Source organism: Hyperolius riggenbachi, chromosome 6 (genome assembly GCF_040937935.1).
Source record: "Hyperolius riggenbachi isolate aHypRig1 chromosome 6, aHypRig1.pri, whole genome shotgun sequence".
Classification (NCBI taxonomy): domain Eukaryota; kingdom Metazoa; phylum Chordata; class Amphibia; order Anura; family Hyperoliidae; genus Hyperolius; species Hyperolius riggenbachi.
This window is the reverse complement of record NC_090651.1, coordinates 325795796-325815239: the sequence shown is the minus strand read 5'-3', so window position 1 is coordinate 325815239 and position 19444 is coordinate 325795796. Positions and strand designations below refer to the sequence as shown.

The following is a 19444-nucleotide window of genomic DNA, read 5'->3' as shown; positions in this document are numbered from 1 at the left end:
TATTTTGTTTTCCCTTTTCTTGCCCGCCAGCCCTGGGAGACCTTGCTGCAGAACTGGATGTTGCTGGCCGTCACCCACCCTGGCTACATGGCATTTCTTACCTATGATGAAGTGAAAGACCTTCTACGAGGCCACATACATAAACCTGGCAGGTACTGTTCTCCTCACTCACTGTCCAGAAGGGGAATACGTGTGAAATTGGCACATGTATGACACTGATCCAAATCGCCAATCATTTGTTAAATCCACCATGTAATGTTATTTTTGACAAGAGATTTACATTTATCTCCTGCTGTTTACATCTCCTCAACTGACCCCCTTCCTGAATGTAGAGCCTTAAAGTGAGCCTATAGCAAGTCCATAATAGGATAACAGAGGCGCCAACAGGATAAAAAACACTAAAAGAACTTAAAAACCCATGGAGGAGGTAGCGCCTCTGTAACAGAGGTGCTCAGCATTGATGATACTGGCAGATGCTGTTTACTCCTATCTGTTATTACCTGATGAAGCGGGTTTGTACCCCGCGAAACGCGTTGCACTTTACTTGGAGTATCCAATAAAATTGTTTTGACTGAAAATCCACAGTCGTATGTTCTGCTTGGAGGAGGTACCTCCTCTATTACCAAGATGGGTTTTTAAGTTCTTTTAGTGTTTTTTTATCCTGTTGGTGCCTCTGTTATCCTATTATCTACATCAAGTCCACCCTTGGTGGAGGGTTGTACCCTTCCTTCTTCTACTACAGAGAGTGACTTTTTATTCCTGAGTTGGGTCAGGACAATCTCCCCACCTGCTTTGACAGTGGTTGCCTAATTGGTAACCCTGGTTTGTGAGTATTAAATTAATATTATTACTCTTCCAATTATACATTACCAGTACATACTACACTATATTGGGCTCTTGGTGTTCTCTCTTTTTCTCATCTTATAGCAAGTCCATGTATGGAAAGCTAGGGATGATCATTCAGATTTTGCGGAATTTAAATTTCCACATTTCCGACAGGAAATTGGCATTTCTGATAGGGACTCGGAAATTGTAAAATGGAACTCAGATTTCTGCCGAAATCCTGGGCAGTTTTAGACCAGTCACTGAACTCTGAAGCATTGGACCAGTCAGAGAATGCAGAATTTTTCCATGAAAGTCAGATTACTGCAGTAATTTTGGACCAACCACAAAACTCCTCGAGGGCCAAAGGATGGACTAAGAATTGGAGAAATGTGTCCTGCTTGATGAACCACACCATTCCTGATTTGCCCCATCAATTAATTGTGTGCCAAAAATGTGAGAGAGCCTCGGCCCTTGAGGACTGGAGTTAGCCAGCACTTACATAAGTGATGCAGTGTAACGATCGGTGTAACACAGAGAGGATCTGATTACCGGTGATCTGCAGTATCACCGAGAATACAGATATATACCCGATTATTGATGATCTGCAGTATCACCGATAATCAGATATATCTCTAACCTCTGGACACCTGAGTAATATGAGTGTTTGGTGCAACAGTAATACTTTGAGGAGAGCACCCGTATAGAAGGTGCTAGGCAGTACGAGGTACTGCTTAGAGATCTGGTTCCTTCCAAAAGGTCTGATGCTCCCCAAGGGGCGGAGCCAGGCTGAGAGTGGGAAGAACCAGAGAGTGAGTGACACCAAAGGTGAAGTGTCACTGACAGGTCTGTGAACTATCTTCCAACAGGGAAGATAGTTCTCGAGGTCGGGCAAGCCAGGTCGACAACACACAGACAGATAAGGTACATAGACAGGAGACTGATTCGGTAGTCCTAAAACGAGCAGGGTTTGGCAACAGAGTATCAGTTATAGCGAAGTACCGAATCAGTGAACAGAAGAGTGGTCAGGAAAGCAGAAGGTCATAACAAATAATCGACAATGCCTAGACTTGGGTGTGAGCTCCTAGATCATCAACACCCCGGAACTGGTCTAGAATATAACACAGATGTTAACAGGATTCCTAGACTAAGGTGTGAGCTCCTTGGTCATCAACACCTTGGAAACTGGTCTAGCAAATAACACAGCTACTGACAAAAGGTCTGAGTGCTACCACGTAGTGATCGCAACGGCAGACAACCAGCAAATGCCCAGCCACCAGTATATATAGTTCAGCGCTCTCCAGTGCCTCCCCCAAGTGCTGGACCAATAGCAACCGTTTCTGGCGTCAGCTGACCAGCCTGGTCAGCTGATCCCCCACTGACTGACACAAAGCTCTTCCTCCCAGCGCGCGCGCGCGTCCACCTAAACCTATGTGGACTACAGCTCCCAGCCATACCAGAACTTTGTTGTGAAATGCCCGCTGCGCTGCACGCGGAATCCGCCGCCATGCCACCAGCGCATGCGGCGGTCCCTCCGCGTTCAGGCAGACACAAAGACGAGTGAGCAGCTGCATCAGTTGCCGCGCTGGACGCGGAACCCGCCGCCCTGCTAGAGGTGCATGCGGCGGTGCTTCCGCGTTTTCTCACATGCAGCAAACCTAAACTTCAAAATAAAAATACTCTGCTATTCTGTGGTCAAAGGTTGTAGCCCTTACCTAAATCATAGTGAGAGATAGTGGGGGTTAGTAAAAAAAGCTGTTCAGATATTTAGGTCCCTCTGAAAAAGGGACAGTTGGGAGCTTTGCTTTTGAATCAGTAGTTCAATTTGCAGTGCAGATTCTGATTGGCTGATATATGCAGAAACTACTCTCTGAGGTGAGCTCCTGCAGTGCAAAGGATTATGGGAAGCTCATATAAACACCAGAGCAGCTATTTTTCTAATACACATATAACTAGCCTGATATTATCAATATTTGGTTGGAGTTTAGCTTCAGTAACGTCACAGGGAAGTTAATGTTTGTCAGTTTTACGGCTCACGCCTGACGATAAACCTGTTCATGTTCAACTCACATAACTTGACCTCTGTGGAATAAAGTCCTGGAAATTCTCAGTCTCCATGTACTTTAAACCTTGATTACAGCCATTTCCCAGTTTACAGCTTCAGTCTATTAATAGAAGGTCATGATCGCTACTTCACCATTTCTTTACTGCAAATATAGATTATGGCCTTAGTTGTCATCAATAAAAAAACTTCATGAAAATGTCATTGATCATTCTTGTTATTTACTCACTACAAATACTGCAGGGAAAGTAACTGGGTGTAATCTGTATTTAGTCTATGCTACATCTGCGCTTTGTCTGTTTAAAAAGATAATTTGCCCTTTTTTTCCAAATGACATTTGCCTTGCAATGGCATAGCTCCCAATTCTGCCTTTTTTTCTTTCGGAGGGACAGTCCCTCTTTGGCAACCAGTTCCCTCTGTCCCTCTTTCTTCCTCATTTGTCCCTCTTTCGGTACTTTCATGTACATGTTGATATAAATCCATGTGTTTTTCTACTGCGAAGTGTTTTTTTGAGATTCCTAACTCTATTTTTATTCTTTAAAGGGATATATTTCTAGTTTTCAAATAATGTAAAGAATAACTAATGATTACAGAAACTACCAGTATGGTCTGAAAGATAAAAACATTGACTTTTTAAAGGGAACCTGAAGTGAGAAGGATATGGAGGCTGCCAGGGCCGGTTTTACCATAAGGCACTGTAGGCATGTGCCTACAGGCGCCTGATGATAGAGGGGCGACTCACTCCCCTCCCCTAGCATCTCCCTCCTTCCCTATGCTGAGTACTGAGCAGAGCATAAATGAGTTTAGTCACCTGGCTTTCGACATTCCATGGATGATCTCCCTTCAGTCTGGGCACCACTAACTACTTAATACTGAGGATACCTCTGGTTACCAAATGCTAAGGGAAACCTGTAGCTACCTATGATGGATAAGGGAGAAGTGCCAGCTGGGCCAGCCAGCACACTTGTAATATGGTTCGGCGGAGGTTTGTGGGTTCCTGAAGGGTGAAATTTAGGGTGCCAGGACATCTGTGCCTATAGGCTCCTGTGATGTAAATCTGTGCCGTGAGGCTGCAATATGTATTTCCTTTTAAACAATACCAGTTGCCTGGCTATCCTGCTGATCCTGTGTCTCTAATACTTTTAGCCATAGATCCTCAACAAACATATGCAGATCAGGCACTCAGGTTTTACTGGAGTAGCCATACGCTTGTTTCAGGTTTTTTTCTTTTTTTCAAACTCAGCTCCCTTCCGTGTTGTAGCCTGACTCCTTTTAAGGAATACTTGATCCCAGGCTCCTCATGTCCGGTATTGTTTGCATCATAGTTTGAGGATTTTTATTTGTTATATATTACCATCGTAAGACGTCCGCTAAAGAAAGAAAGAAACAAGTAATTGTAACTTGTAAGCACCAACCTTCTCACCCATATCCACTCATGTTACTACCCTCTCGCCTCCACCTGGATTCTCACATCACCTTAAACATACCATTCATAATCTACAGCCCCCCTCCCCAGTCCTCTTCCAACCAACAACCTACCATCACATACATAATCCAGTAGGCAATTTTATTTAATACCCAAACGATCAACTACGTGGCTCTTATTTATTAGTTAAAACCTTCTTTGGTCTTCAAGTAACTCTAAGACAAAAAACAAGCCCCCCAACATATCCAACGGCATGTGCAGCACCGCAACGAAGCAGAGCATCGGTCGCAAAGAAGTGGTCCCATTGCTGTCTCTAGCATCGGAGGAGTCAAGAATCCTCGGCTACCGTCAACACAGAGAAGCCTCTTCAAACTCCCTGACCCAAAACTCTTTTTGGCCACAGAGTCGTCCCCTGAAACCCCAAAACCCCAAAACAGAGAAACAAATGACTCCACACAGTATGGACGTCCAGAGACACATCAGCTCCATCTGTTCCCCTGTCTAAACCTTCAAGTGTGACCTTCAACTGCATATATGACAGTACCATGCAATGCCATATAACTAAAGGGACCTCTTTCCTTGCCACCAACGCCGCACCAATCTCAACACCCCAAACATCACAATAATGCAATGTCACCCCAGGTTCACACTGCGGTATTGAAAATATTCTATACGGTAACTATGATGGTTCAGTTTCTGCTATCCTCCATTTCATCCTCTTTTTTCCCCAAAGATTCACTCTTATGTTACCCCGTACTTCTTTTATTAATCTATATTGGCTACATATAGATTGTGAGCCCCTCTGAGAGACAGTTAAGTGACAAGGCAATATACTCTGTACAGCCCTGTGGAAGATGTGGGCGCTGTATAAATACTAAATAATAATAAATAGATTCCTCTGTAATCGTTGAATTTTCATATATTTCTTCCATCCCCCTAAACCATTCTATAAAGCGAGGTTGATCTGAACTCTTCCAGTTTATTTGCAATTATGTACCTGATTATTAGCGTGCCAACTTCTTTCAGAAAGATACTCCCCAAATGTTTCTCCTGATCTGTAATACCGCGTATAGCATTTACTGCAGAGATTTTAAAGTCATGATCTTTGACTTGTTGGCCAAAGGTTGCAAGATCATTCCATAGGGGTACAACCAGGGTTGTTCCAGGGCTTTGACTCAGAAGAAGATCAGGGCTGCCAGGCAAGTGGCATTATTTACAAGGTAATAAATATGGCAGCCTCCATACCCCTCTCACCTCGGGTTCATTTTAGGAATTACTTGTGGAATGAGTGGCAGGTGCGTGTGTGGTGGGGCTGATTAGAGGTGTGGTAAGTGTGTCCAGGGCTGTACCAATAGCTCTTTGTGAATTTGATATTGGAGTAGATGGCACCCAAATATTCTATTCCCTGGACTCTAGTGATGGAAGCATAGTTTGGCTATGACACTGGGGAAAGTTTCTGAAGACATCAGATATCAGTCTAATCCAACCACTGTTTTTACTGTTACATACTTTAAGACACACGCAGGGGCATAACTAGATTGTGACGGGGTGCCCCGCAGAGATCTGTCAGGAGCGGAGCAAAGCGTTATCTGTCCCTGTCCCATGACATGGGACTGATGCCGCATGTTGATTGGCTGGCAGAACAGCACTTCCAAACTGAAGAGGAAGTGAAGAGGACCTGTATCCCTGCTGGGAGCAGGTCATGTATAACGCTCTGCTGTACAATGCTGCTACGCCGTTCTGCATTGTGCAGGACCGTCCCACCCAGTTCCTACTCCTGAAAGATCTGTGTCGGGGGTCCCGGACCAATCTAGTTACGCCTTAAAGGTATACTTCCTCCTTAGCTCAAAAACTTAGAAAGTACATCACAGTAATAACTAGTGGTTGGATTAGGCAGATATCTCATGTCTTTAGAAACTTACCCCAGTATCATTGGCCAAACTATGCATTCGTCACCAGAGTCTTGGGAATAGAATATTTGGGCAACATCTAATCCAATTTTAAAAAAAGTGAAACTCATATATAATTCAGATTCAAAAGCATTCAGAGTGATACATTTCAAGTGTTTATTTCTTTTCATTTTGCTGATTATGGCCTACAGGAAATGATGACCCCAAATTCAGTATCTCAGAAAATTAGACAATCGCATAAGACCGATAAGAAAATGCTTTTTCATACAGAAAGGTTTGCTTATGGAGAGTATGACCATGTACGCACTCAATATTTATGAGTTCCACTTTTCAAATTAAATTACTGGAATAAATTAACATTTTGATGATATTCTTCCGTGATTGTTTCTTGTGACAACCCCAATGTCCTCCACAGATATCATATTTCCTTGTAGTGTGAACATTGTCTGTTTTCTCTGTTTGTTGTCTCAGCTATATCTTTCGGTTAAGCTGCACACATCTTGGACAATGGGCGATTGGCTATGTGACCAGCAATTGTGGCATCCTGCAGACCATCCCTCAGAACAAGTCCTTATATGAAGCCCTGATTGATGGAGAAAAAGAAGGCCTGTGAGTAATGAGGGCAGTGAGGATTGGGGGGGGGGGGGGGCTGTGAGGGGCTTGTGGGCAACATGACACCATCCCAACAATTTAAAGGACCACTATTGTGAAAAATTGTAAAATATAGAAATGCATGTTTAGACATATATGTATAAAATGTACATTTGTCCCAGAGTGAAGTGCACAATCAATTACTTTTTTCCTACATCGTTGTTACTTACAGTAGGCTGCAAAATCCCACAGGTGCAGGTGGACCAGTCCAAAACCTGTCCAGTCTGTCATACTTTTACCACCTTCCGTAAACCACAGCTACATAGAAAAGTAATTTCTGGTGCATTTCTGGTAGCAATATACTTCTCATTAATATCTATTGTACATTTTACAATTTTTCGTGAGCGTGGTCCTTTTTAAGAGAAACTCCGACCAAGAATTTAACTTTAACCCACTCAGTAGCTGATACCCCCTTTTACATGAGAAATCTATTCCTTTTCACAAACAGACCATCAGGGGGCGCTGTATGACTGATATTGTGGTGAAACCCCTCCCACAAGAAGCTCTGAGTACCGAGGTACTTCTGGCAGTTTCCTGTCTGTAAACCTTGTTGCCTTGTAGGAAATAACTGTTTACAGCTGTTTCCAACTGCCAAAACAGCATGCAGCAGCTACATCACCTGCCAGCAGCAAAAATGTCACCATGTGATAAATGTCAGAATGTAAATCAGGAATTTAAAAGATTTTACAATGGGCAAACACTGACTAAATCATTTATACATAATTATTGTAAAAATGAAGCACTTTTTTATTACATTATTTTCACTGGAGTTCCTCTTTAAGTCAGTGGTCCAGACTCTTGGAGAGCATGGAAAAGATTGTTTTAAACTGCAGTTCATTGAATTAAACTATCCCCAACTCATATTAGTTTTTGCGCTTAATTTATAAACTGTGCACTTTGGAAAACCAGCACTACCAAAGATAAGCAAATTCTCACAAGCAGAGTTCATTGTTCCTCAAGGTGATTTGAATATCCTTGTATTTGTTACTCTGCCTCTCCTGCCATCACACTGACTTACTCCAGGCATTAAAACTTTTTAGGGGCCTGTTTAAAAATTAATTACGGTAGCCCCTTTAAGACAACAATTATGGGATGGAAGTTTGCTCCAAACCCAACACCAGCCATCAGCAATCTGACAGACTCTTTCCCAGGTGCAGACATAAAATAAACATGTAGCTGCTATAGGCCTATTTTACATAAAATGCAGCTGATGATAAATAACTGTAACATAACTGTAACTGAGCTAAATATTCTAACTAACTAAATATCCTTGTATTTAATACATGTGCTGTATTGAGCAGGTATCTTTATCCAAACGGACTGAGCTGCAAGCATGATTTATCCTCCCTGTCCAACCCATCCACAAACTCAGTGATTCAGGTCACACAGGTACGTCTGCAGCAAAAATATCTTTTTTAGCATGTGTTAAAAAATAGAAAATGTTGATGTTGAATGGTCAGTACACTTAAAACAGACGATGCAATAAAGTTTTACAATTATAAGAGCTTTAACCACTTCGAGGGTTTTTTTCCCCTTAAAAACCAGAGCAATTTTCACCTGTCAGCACTCTTTCTATTCTTTCGCCTATAACGTTATTACTACTTATCACAACAAAACAAACTATATCTTGTTTGTTTTTTTTACTCCAATTAGGCTTTCTTTGGGGGGTACTTTTTGCTAAGAATTTATTCTAACTGCATTTTAAAAGGATAAGAAAAAAAAATTAAAAATTAATTATTTCTCAGTTTTTCGGGCATTACAGTTTTAAAATAATACATGCTACCGTAATTAAAACCCACACAATTTAATTGCCCATTTGTTCCGGCTATTGCAACATTTAAAATATTTCCCTAGTACAATGTATGGCGCCAATATTTTATTTGGAAAAAAGGGGCATTTTTTTTTTCAGTTTTGCATCCGTCACTATTTACAAGCCCATAGTTTAAAAATTAACAGTAATATAATCTCTTGACATACATATAGTAAAAAAAGTTCAGTCCCTAAGGTAACTATTAATGTATTTTTTTTAATTTGTAATTTTTTTCTTTTAAATGTCCAAAAAAATTGAGTGATTATGGGATAGTGTGGGTGGCAAAGTGTTAATTTTATGGGGGCTTTGCTATTAACCTCCAAAGTCGACACAACATGCAAAGAAAAATGGTTTTAAAACTGTCATTTTTTAGTTTAAAAAACACTTTTTCTTTGCATATTTAAAATCAATTTTCTCAAACTACAAGGTCTTTTTGGAAAAAAAAAAATTTTTTGGCTTGTACCCCCTATTCTACTTAACATATGTAGTAATTTTGGTGTCACTACCATGTATGGGGGCTTTGTTACTCACTGCCAAAGTCAGCACGAAATTATGCAAAAATTTCACGAATTTGTAGGCGAAATTACGAATCATTTCAAAATCAATTGAATTTACAAATCGTAATTACGTATAAGCGTTAATGCTAAAATGTACGCAAAATTTTGCGTAATCGTAAATTAGCTGATTACGATCATCTTCTGAGTCCGATGTAGCTTATGGGAGCTCAGCCTGGGGAGGAGGAGGCTTTTCCCGAAAGAGGAGGCATTACCAGTCAGGCACTGCTGAGATTTCAGAGGCAAGAAGGTGGAGAGGGGAGGAGAGAGGAGTAGAGTTTTCACAGGCTGAGGGGTGGAGATGCAGAGCAGCTTGGTTGTGTAATGATGACAAGCAGAATATGGCTGCTCTCATTTGATCAAAGGAAGAAATAATCATGTGCTGTTGAAGCTGTTTGCAGCTACATTTACTGTGTAAACCATCTAAAGTTTAGATACGCTACATAGAGAAGTTACTTGTTATAGGTAGTTTTTCATTGCGGATCCACTTTTTTAGAAGCTTCTTTGTCCCTAAAGTAAATGTAGTTGCAGAAAGATTGAAATTCTAACAATGTGTCATCATATTCACTTGGGCATCATTGAATAGTTGCCACCACCCAGGTCCCACTCTTGCTTTGAGTAAGCCACACTTCACAGCTCCATTTTCAGCCCTTTAAAGAAGCCCATTTTACTGCAATAGTCACAATTGCTTGTCACGGTTATGTTTGAGCTGCTTTTTATGGGTTTTGCCTCTTTTGTGAGAACGTAGCTCTAATCTCTTTGTTTAGTTTTTGTTTTGTTTTTTTCCTAATTTTACTGCGTTGGCTGTTACTTTCTTTTCCTGGCTACACTTGTGTGTGGTATTATGTGACCCATCTGTGAGGTCTGACCTGCTTTTAGATGGCCAGTAGATTCTCCACTTGGTAACAGCATTTTAGTTGCAATTTTCAGCCACACCACTGGTTTTAATACAATTAGTAAATCTAAGTCTTTTTTTTTATTTTTCCCCAAGTATTATGTACATTAAACACCACCTTTGGTGTCTATCTAAAGCCTCGTACACATGTACATGGCATGTCAGCCGGCAGAGATCATGACGCAATCTCTCGGGCAACATTGCTGGGCAGAGAAAGGCTATTCTGTTGCTATGCAAGGGGAAGGAGGGCCCACAGAGCGGCGCGGGAGTGACATCATGCGGCAGGAGGGATGAGTGGGGAAAACAATGATCATGGCCGGTACTGGGCTAAATTGATACGCCAGGCTGTTTGCTGAGGTGTCGGTGGGCATAGAGGGCTGCTGTACATGGTCGATTCTCGCCAGTTATTATTGGCCACCTCAACTGAGTTTCATCTAGTGTGTTCTCCCACTGTATTGCTGTGCATATTTAATGTCCATTGGCTATCTTGTTTGTCCACTTTGGTTGAAGGAAATACGCAGACAGAGTGAAGGAAATGTCATATAAGTGTCTGTGTATTTCCTTCACCTCACTTGAAAAGAATAACTAAAAAAATTGTTATAGTAGTGACCTTATAAAAGATATTGTACAACATGTAAAAAGAAACCTTGTTTTTGTCGGATTCACAATCCAAACTGACATCGTCTCTGTCTTGTTTCTGCAGGAACAGTGGGATTTGTACTCAGACATGGATACTACCTTTGAATTGTGCAAAATCTGTGCCGATAACTCAAAAGACGTCCGGATAAAGCCTTGCGGTCACCTAATCTGTGATGGATGTCTAACCAACTGGCAGGTAATACAGCCACGCCCTTCTGATGAGAGTGATAAACCAATGCTTTATACAACAAAGTACTGTGAGGCTTGCCGACATGGGCGGGTGTATGCTCAAAAGTTTCCAGGAAGGCAAAACCTTCTTATGATCCATAAATGTAATTGGTTAAGCACCTCATTCCTTCAGAGGATCTTCCAATCCTAGTTCAAGCCTTCATCACCTCACAGCTGGACTATTGCAATGCCCTTTATGCCGTCCTTCCAAATAAAGACCTACACCGCCTGCAGCTAGTACAGAATGCTGCCGCAACACTGTTAACAAGCCGACCCCAACATTGCCACATAACACCAACCCTTGACTCGCTGCACTGACCACCCATAAAATGGAGAATCCTTTTCAAAATTGGCATGCTAACATTGTAATCCCTACACAACCTAGGCCGTGGATACCTGAAAGATTGGTTGCAACTGCATCACACCTCCCACAACTTTAGATCAAAAGGATCCAATAACTTGACCACCCCCAGAGTCCAACTAAAAACCTTTAGAGCCAGAGCTTTCTGTCATGCTGCCCCTACCCTGTGGAATGCCTTGCCAAACTTAATCAAGACAGCTTCAACCCTGGAAATGTTTAAATCAAACCTGAAAAGCCACCTGTTTAGTCTGGCATTTATGATCCCATAACTTTTTACCCTGTATACATCACTATGTACTGATCTGAGACAAGCTTATGCACTTTGGGTCCTCAGAGAGAAAAGCCATTTACAAATGTTTTTGTTGTTGTTGGTTAACCACTCAACAGCTGGAGAGCTCCAGATTACCAATGAATAACATGCATGGTGCATCTGCCTAGGTATAGTCATCATTATATCCTTATTATATTTCCTTCTCTGCAGAAAACTGACAACACGTGTCCTTTCTGCCGCACCAAAGTCACAGGCAAAGAGAAGATCCACATCGCTGCACCAGAGAAACCAGAAGAGGTAAGTGAACCAGAAAATTACAAGGCTGGAGTAGGAGGGGCTAGTAAAGCTGTTTATCTTTTTGACTTTCTATTGGATTCCAAGTGTACCTTCTGAAGGTGTGTATGTTGGGGGGGGGGAGTACACCTCCTAAATTAGGAGCAGATCGCACCTGATAATTTGGACGAATAATATATAAATTACGGCTATGGTGGCACCGGGAAGGTCATTTGGGTGCGGGATAAATTGAAGCTATGGCGAGTGGCAGACTATACAATAGCGGAACTCCAGCTTTCAAAATTAGCGCTGAAAGCAACATAATTTAGCGTCATAGAGACAGACACTGGAAATAGTAGCAAAGGTTATTGTTAGGCGTGGCTTGTGGGGGGCTAGTGTTATGCTGGGGATACACGGTACATTTCTGTTCCGTGTATCGACCAGCTGATCCGGCCAGCTGATAATATTCAGCTGGCCCGATCATGCCGCTCGACCCTCGCCCGCTCGATTCGAAAGGAAGCGCCGGCGGGGACGAGCGGTAATCAATCCGCGCACGCGCGGACAAGCAGACGCGGCGGGAGTCGATCCGGCGGCTAATCGGCCGCCGGATCGACCCGTGTATTGCCAGAATTAGGCATAGATAAGGAACGGGTAATATAAGTTAGATTAGGATATGTGATTGAGGCTGGGTTCACATATAACATAGCGTGAAAGGCTGCATTTTATGTCATGTTTTATGTTAATTTTGTGGGGTTTTATTTAGCATTTTTACTGCCGTTTTAGGTACATTTTTCATGCGTTTTGCATGCGTTTTAATAAATTTATAGTGTGCATATAGCGTTTTTCATGCGTTTTATCTTTTCTCATTTATGCAAATCACTTGGAAGACTACAGGAAGGGAATATACAGGGGGGAATGCATATAAAAACGCATACCATTGTGTTCCTATTGCCTTTCATTATGTGCATTTTGGCAGCATTTCTGCATATTATGCAACAAAACCAGCGTTTTTTGAAAATGCAGCTTTAAAAACGCATATGCATTTTTAAATGCGTTTTCCGCAACGCTAGCGTTTATGCTATGTGTGCACCCAGCCTAAAGAATATTGGTAAAGTTACATATATTATACTAACAGTAAAAGACATGGTAGAATATCGGTCAACTTAAAGTTAAAATTAAAGAATTAAAAGAAATTCTGCTCCCATTTTAACTTGTGGCTTTTGTAAATGTAAACCTGGTACACCAGCAAAATCTAAATCAATATTGTTTATTATCCAAGAGTTAACTCCCACTATTCCCAGTGTTGTGTGTCACTCACTTTCTACATCAAAGAAAGAGTGTAAGAAGGCTTAAATGATTTATTATACAGTGACCAGGGTGGAAATGTAGAGCTGCAGTGCTGACTGCAAAGAGTTAATCTCTCTTAGCAGGGGGAGGAGTCAGGCCCGGATTTACATCACAGGAGCCTATAGGCACAGATATCCTGGCACCTTAGACTTCATCCTCCACGAACCTACAAAACCCCACCACACCGCAAGTGTGCTGGCTGGCCCTGCTTTTGGTTGTCCTTTACCTGTCATAGGTAGCTACAGGTGACACTCAGAATTAGGTAGCCAGAAGTACCCTTAATATTAAGTAGCTAGAGGAACATCAGTATTAATTAGCTAGAGGTACCTCTGACAGAAGGGAGATCTGGTCAGTGGAATGCAGAGAGCAGGGTGAGTAACGTCTCATATACACTCTCATCAGGACTCTGCATAGGAAAGGAAGGAGGCGCTCGGGGAGGGGAGTCAGCTGCCTTTCCATCATCAGACGCCTGTAGACACGTGCCTACAGTGCCTTATGGTAAATCCAGCCCTGGGAGGAGTACTTGGTCAGGTGGTCTGCTCTGTGCTAGGGAAGCACCGCCCCTTTGATAATCAAGGATCTACAGGATGCAGCTAGCCAGGCAGTTATCATATATTTATTGTAAAAAGGTGTGCAATGCCCAAAACTTTATGAATTGCTAGTGAAAGCAAATTTAATATTGTATGTATTTAAAAAGGCTGGCTGAACAAGGGCTTTAAACACTCATTGAAATAGATGCAAGAAATCACAGTAAAATGCACAAACAGCACACAGCATTCTTACCCTTACTTCGGGCAGCAGTACCACGAGTGATGCCATTAGCACGACCCGCAGTCCTCGAGTAGCATGACTGTTGCTATGTTTACGCTCATTACGAGTGTAACGATTTTGTAACACACATTACCGTAGCAATGGTAGCACTACTCGAGTATTGCGGGTTGGGCTAATAGTGTAACTCATGGCACTGCTGGCGTAGGAAGGGTAATATTGCCAAGCGCTGTCTGTGAATGGCAAAATTACTGCAATTTTGTGAACCTATCATCTTGGCTCAATTCACTTCATCTCCAAGGTTTTCTCCTTGGGCAAATGTTTTCATCTTCTGTTAAAAATATCTTTTCAGCAGTTCCGCACTCTGCAGGACCATGATCTTTTAAAGGAGCATGTGGAGTGGGACTATAAGGTGTATGTGTGTTGAATTGGCAGGGCAGGAACTGATGATAAGACTCTGCAGAGCTGTAGAGCTGTAGTGCTGAACACAAAGAGCTAATACTTCAGACACCACTTCCAGTATAAGTTTTACTGGGCATTATGAAAACTATGTAACATTACCAAATATGCATTGCAAACATGAGCCTGAACTAGGGGTTTAAACAAGCATACTTCCAGAACTGGTAGATAATTATTTTTATGCATAGATCTTTCAAGTCTTGTAATATTTGTGTTAATAGCTGCTTTTAATTATGTGTACCAACTGCCTGGTTTTGAGGGCGGTTTTGGGTAATTTTATCTTCCTTTGAATCAATGTTGATCTAGATTTGGAGACATAACTTGTCAAACTTTTCTAAGACGCCTCTTTGCTGTAGATCACAATACACTATACCCAGTGTTCCCCAACCCTGTCTTCAAGGCCCACCAACAGTGCATGTTTTGTGGAAATCCCCAAAGGTAGTTAATCAGCTCTGCTGTGGCACTAATTACCTCAACTGAGCATGTTTGTGGTTTTCTGCAAAACATGTACTGGTGGTGGGCCTTGTGGACAGGGTTGGGGAGCTCTGCACTATTGTACTTACCAGTTTCCTTATCTTTACTACTCTCCCTCATTGTTTTTCAGCATCAAGAACAGACTCCAAACCCGGAGGCCCCTCCAGACCCATCCCTTGAAGTGAGTAGCGATCAGTGTCACTCAAGGCCACTCTGCGGCTGTCTGTCTATGTCTTGTCTCTTCGGTGCTATGTCCTGTTGTGTGACTTCGTAGAAGACTGTCCGTCCTTGTGTGTTCACTGGTGACCTCATAAGTGGCATTATAACCGTGACATTGTCTTGTACCAGGACTGTGTTGCCTCAGCTGGCTGGGCCATGGGCAAAATGTCAGTCGACCCCTACGTGGATGAAGAAGAAGTGGACTGGATCAGGAACCGACCCCTACCTCCACCACCTGGTGTCCCTGCGGTTCCTCCTCACCACCCTTCTGCATCTCGTTCGTCTGGTGTATTTTCAGTACCTCGCGTGCCTCCCATTCCACCCTCACGGAGGCTGAGGCTAAGTGCTCATGACATTATCGGTGGAAGCCATCATTAACCAAGCTAAAGAAGATGTGGATTTACAGAATGATCTTCATATCTGAATGGGTATGGTGGCAAACTAAGGAGCACCTGATGGGTCTCAAGACCCAAAGATACTTTTTAGTCAAGACTCTGTTCTCAAGTGGAACAAACAATCAGATCTTAATAAACCTGGCAATGCAATCATATGTGTAGCTCCATGGATGGTATGTTGGGCCCTGACTACCAGAAATGTTTACCACATCTGGCACTCTTTTCTTGAAACATTCCCATTTATTGAAAGTGTGGGTAGAATAGAAAGCACACATACTTTCTGCCTGCAGTTACAACAAATGGGATAACCACAAGAAAAGAGGGCATCAAGGTTTTCTTTTGTAGTGTGACACAGGGATGGTCAGAAATGCCAATTTTCGATTCTGCGGAAAGTCCAATTTCCGCCAATGCCAAATGCTGATTCCGTGTATATCCGATTTCTGTTTCCCGATGTCCGTGTAGTCTTTATATTTTTTCATTTTTTGCATGTTCTGATTGGCCAAATACTTTTGAGTTGACTCTGCATTCTCTGATTGGTTCAGTGCCGATATCCAATCAAAAATGCAGAAATCTCCTTTCTGCAGAATCCAAATGAACATCCCTAGTGTGACATAGTAGTCCATAACACTGCCTTACTTCTATATATGGTATTCCTGAGAGTTCGGTGTGTTTTCAGCACCTACAATTGAATTAAGCAGCAATTCCTGGGACACAGCTAAAATCCATCAGGTCTGGTTTAGGGTTTGCCCAATTTCTAAAAACAAAACAAAAAAGAAGAGCAATGTGTTGGATGCTGGCTCTTCTCACTGGCCCAAGGTAAATGTAGCCATGCTCATAATGACTTTTAATCATCTGATCTACCATCACCCATCACAATATACCATTAGATGCGTATGGAAAGTTCCCTGAAATAATAATTACACTCAAGAAACCGTTTTTTAAACCCCAAAATAGTCACATGACTCTTGTTGAGAGGTTCCCAAAAAAGGTGTATCCAATATGCATTGTAATAGCACACATAAAAACTTTGCAGAATGCACCCTATCCTCTTCTCCAGCTGCAGAGCAGGATCATCCACCAGGCAACCTAGGCAGGTGTTTGGGGCTTAGTGGGTGTCAAGGGACCCACTTTGCTACCTTTTTTGGCCTCTCTTCACTTCAGCTTACCAAAAGGACCACAAGGGGGCCCAAATCTACTACCTTACCTAGGGCCTCTTAACCTTCTGGGCGTTACGGACGAGCTCAGCTCGTCCAGTCACGCCGCAGGACACTGCTAAGGCCCTGGTGGGCCGATTTGGACAATTTTTTTTCAAACTCGCAGCTAGGACTTTGCTAGCTGTGTGTCTGTTCTGATCGCCGCCGATGCGCCGCTACCCACCACGAAAGAGGCCCCCCCCACAGACCCTGTGCGCAGCCTGGCCAATCACCGCCAGGCTGCGCTGTGGGGTGGATCGGGACTCCCCCTGACATCACGATGTCAATGACGTGGATGACGTCATTACGATCATTGCCATGGCGACGGGGAAGCCCATACAGGAAATCCTGTTTAGAACAGGATTTCCTGTTGTACATGGGCGCCGGTGGCGATTGGAGTTGCTGGGGGGACGCTGCAGGAAGGGGGGGAATCATGTAGCTAGCGCTAGGCTAGCTACATGATACAACAGAGAAATAGGGTAAAAAAAACCTCCCACGGCCGCGGGAATCAGAACGCCAGGGAGGTTAATCCATCTCTGTCCAGCTGTCCACTTCAATGTGCCTGTACATGTGAAGTTCCGCCTCAAGGAGGGCTGGTAGCTTTGTTTCCTACATTCCTTTAGGGCTGATTCACATGGCCGGCTGCTGTCAGGTCGTCTTGGTGTGCTCAAATGCTTTCCTGCTACCAAGTGAAAAAGTGATGGCATCGGTTCCCGATGTTCCGGTATCGTGTCTTGAGCCCCCTAGGGGGGACTGTGAATGCAAATGACACTAGAAGCTACATGCAACTTCTCGGAATATATGCGTAAACACCAGCAATCAACGGTTAACACATTGAGGTTAGCACATTGAGATGAGCACTTCCATCCGTCTGCACCAGTCCTTATATCTAGAATTAGCTTTAGTGTCATAACAGACATGTCCATACACGGGAAAGGAATGTAGTGTTTCCACAGTTCCAAAGCGTGAAGACCAGTAGGACCTATCCAAGTTGACTTACCTGCTTGTAGACTAGTAGTCTCATGGCCAACGCTGTTCTGATAAAAAAAAAAAAAAAGTTCACTCAAACTGTATTAAAACTGTGATGTTTTCTATGATTGCATTCCCTAAAAATGTGCATGTTTCCATTGTTTTTGTTGTTGTTGTAATGTTAATGAACAGACCAACAATAAATACTGTTGTGTTTATTCATCATTGTGTTTTAAAGAGCGCAGCTCAAAAATCGCACAGGTGAAGGGCTACAAAGTCACACATTGTTACTGGCTATCGTAGGCTGCATAACCAAGTTAGTAAGCCAAACTACCATTTAAGATACTCGTCATGTCCAAGGTAGGATAGCTGGCTGGAAAGTGTACTGGTTAAGGGCACTGCCTTTGAAACACGCAACCTGGATTCAAATCTCAGCTCTAATGCTGGGCATACACGGCTCGATTCTTCCGCTCGATCGATTCCCCGCTCAATTCTGCAGGTTATTCTCTTATCTTCCGCTCGTTTTTCTTATCTTTTACCATTGTCCTCAATGCAGAATCGAGCGATGAAACGATCGGGCGGGAGATCGGATGTGTCTGAAATTATCTATCGAGCCATCTAAATGACTCAGAATCGAGCCGAGTATTCCCAGCATTAGGCAGCACCTACCTCCTTAACACTGCTACTGCCTATAGAGCACCCCCTAGTGTCTGGAGCTTTGAGTCCACCATGAAAAAAGCATAATTTAAATGTTATTTGTCTTTGTTGTTTGTGTTTCCAATAAAGTTTCTTTTATTCAATCAGTTGATCCACACTGTTAAGCTTGTTTTGGGGGATCCATCTGAAAATGGCGCCTGCAAATAATGGCGCACAGTGTTGTCGCTAATCCGTTTGTCGCTTATCGCTATTTAACGTTAAAGCCTTATCGGTATTTAGCATTAACACACAGAACCCTCTCTGTACCTATCTCTAACCCCTAAACCCCCCCTGGTGGTGCCTAACCCTAAGCACCCCCCTGGTGGTGCCTAACCCTAAGCACCCCCCTGGTGGTGCCTAACCCTAAGACCCCCCTGGTGGTGCCTAACCCTAAGCACCCCCCTGGTGGTGCCTAACCCTAAGCACCCCCCTGGTGGTGCCTAACCCTAAGCACCCCCTGGTGGTGCCTAACCCTAAGACCTCTCTGGTGGTGCCTAACCCTAAATCTCCCCTGATGGTGCCTAACCCTAACCTTGACAGCGTTACAATAAATCCATTCACTGTTTTGCAGTTAAATAACTTCTGCAGTTTGGCTTAAGTAGGTTAGCTATTGATAAATAACGTTATTGTGCGCAATAACGTCTGCTGTTTGGCATATGAACGGCGCTATTGATAAATAACGTTACTGTGTGCTGTTTTTCTTCTTTTTTCCCTGTGCGTCATTATTATGCAGTACCAACGAAAAATAGCAATAAGCGCATCTTTTTAATGCAGCGCCATTTTTATGCATAGGCGCACTGCGCCATTACTCACTGATCCGTGTTTTGGGGCCCAACAGGGTCTCCTTTATCAATGCATAGAGGTAGACGACCTCTGCCTCTGTGCTGTGTTATTCCAGCATAAACAACTTTTTGCCCTTTGTAGAGACTGCTCATGACAAATTGTAATGCACTACAGTGACCACCAGAGAGAGCCAAATGAAAAGAAATCTTTTTGTGGGTTTTTTTCTTCTTTTAAACCAG

The 19444-nt window shown here is 42.8% G+C and overlaps 1 protein-coding gene across 1 annotated transcript in view; it reads left to right on the top strand.

Moving 5' to 3' along the window:
• LOC137521749 (E3 ubiquitin-protein ligase CBL-B-B-like) overlaps positions 1-18526 on the top strand; it is a 73056-nt gene extending 54530 nt beyond the window's left edge. The window contains exons 4-10 of the mRNA XM_068241429.1: positions 31-152; positions 6692-6829; positions 8173-8260; positions 10834-10965; positions 11840-11926; positions 15081-15131; positions 15299-18526. Coding sequence (XP_068097530.1) covers positions 31-152; positions 6692-6829; positions 8173-8260; positions 10834-10965; positions 11840-11926; positions 15081-15131; positions 15299-15547 — 867 coding nt within the window. The 3' untranslated portion in view covers positions 15548-18526. The remainder of the gene's footprint in view (positions 1-30; positions 153-6691; positions 6830-8172; positions 8261-10833; positions 10966-11839; positions 11927-15080; positions 15132-15298) is intronic.
• The last annotated feature ends 918 nt before the right edge of the window (positions 18527-19444 follow it).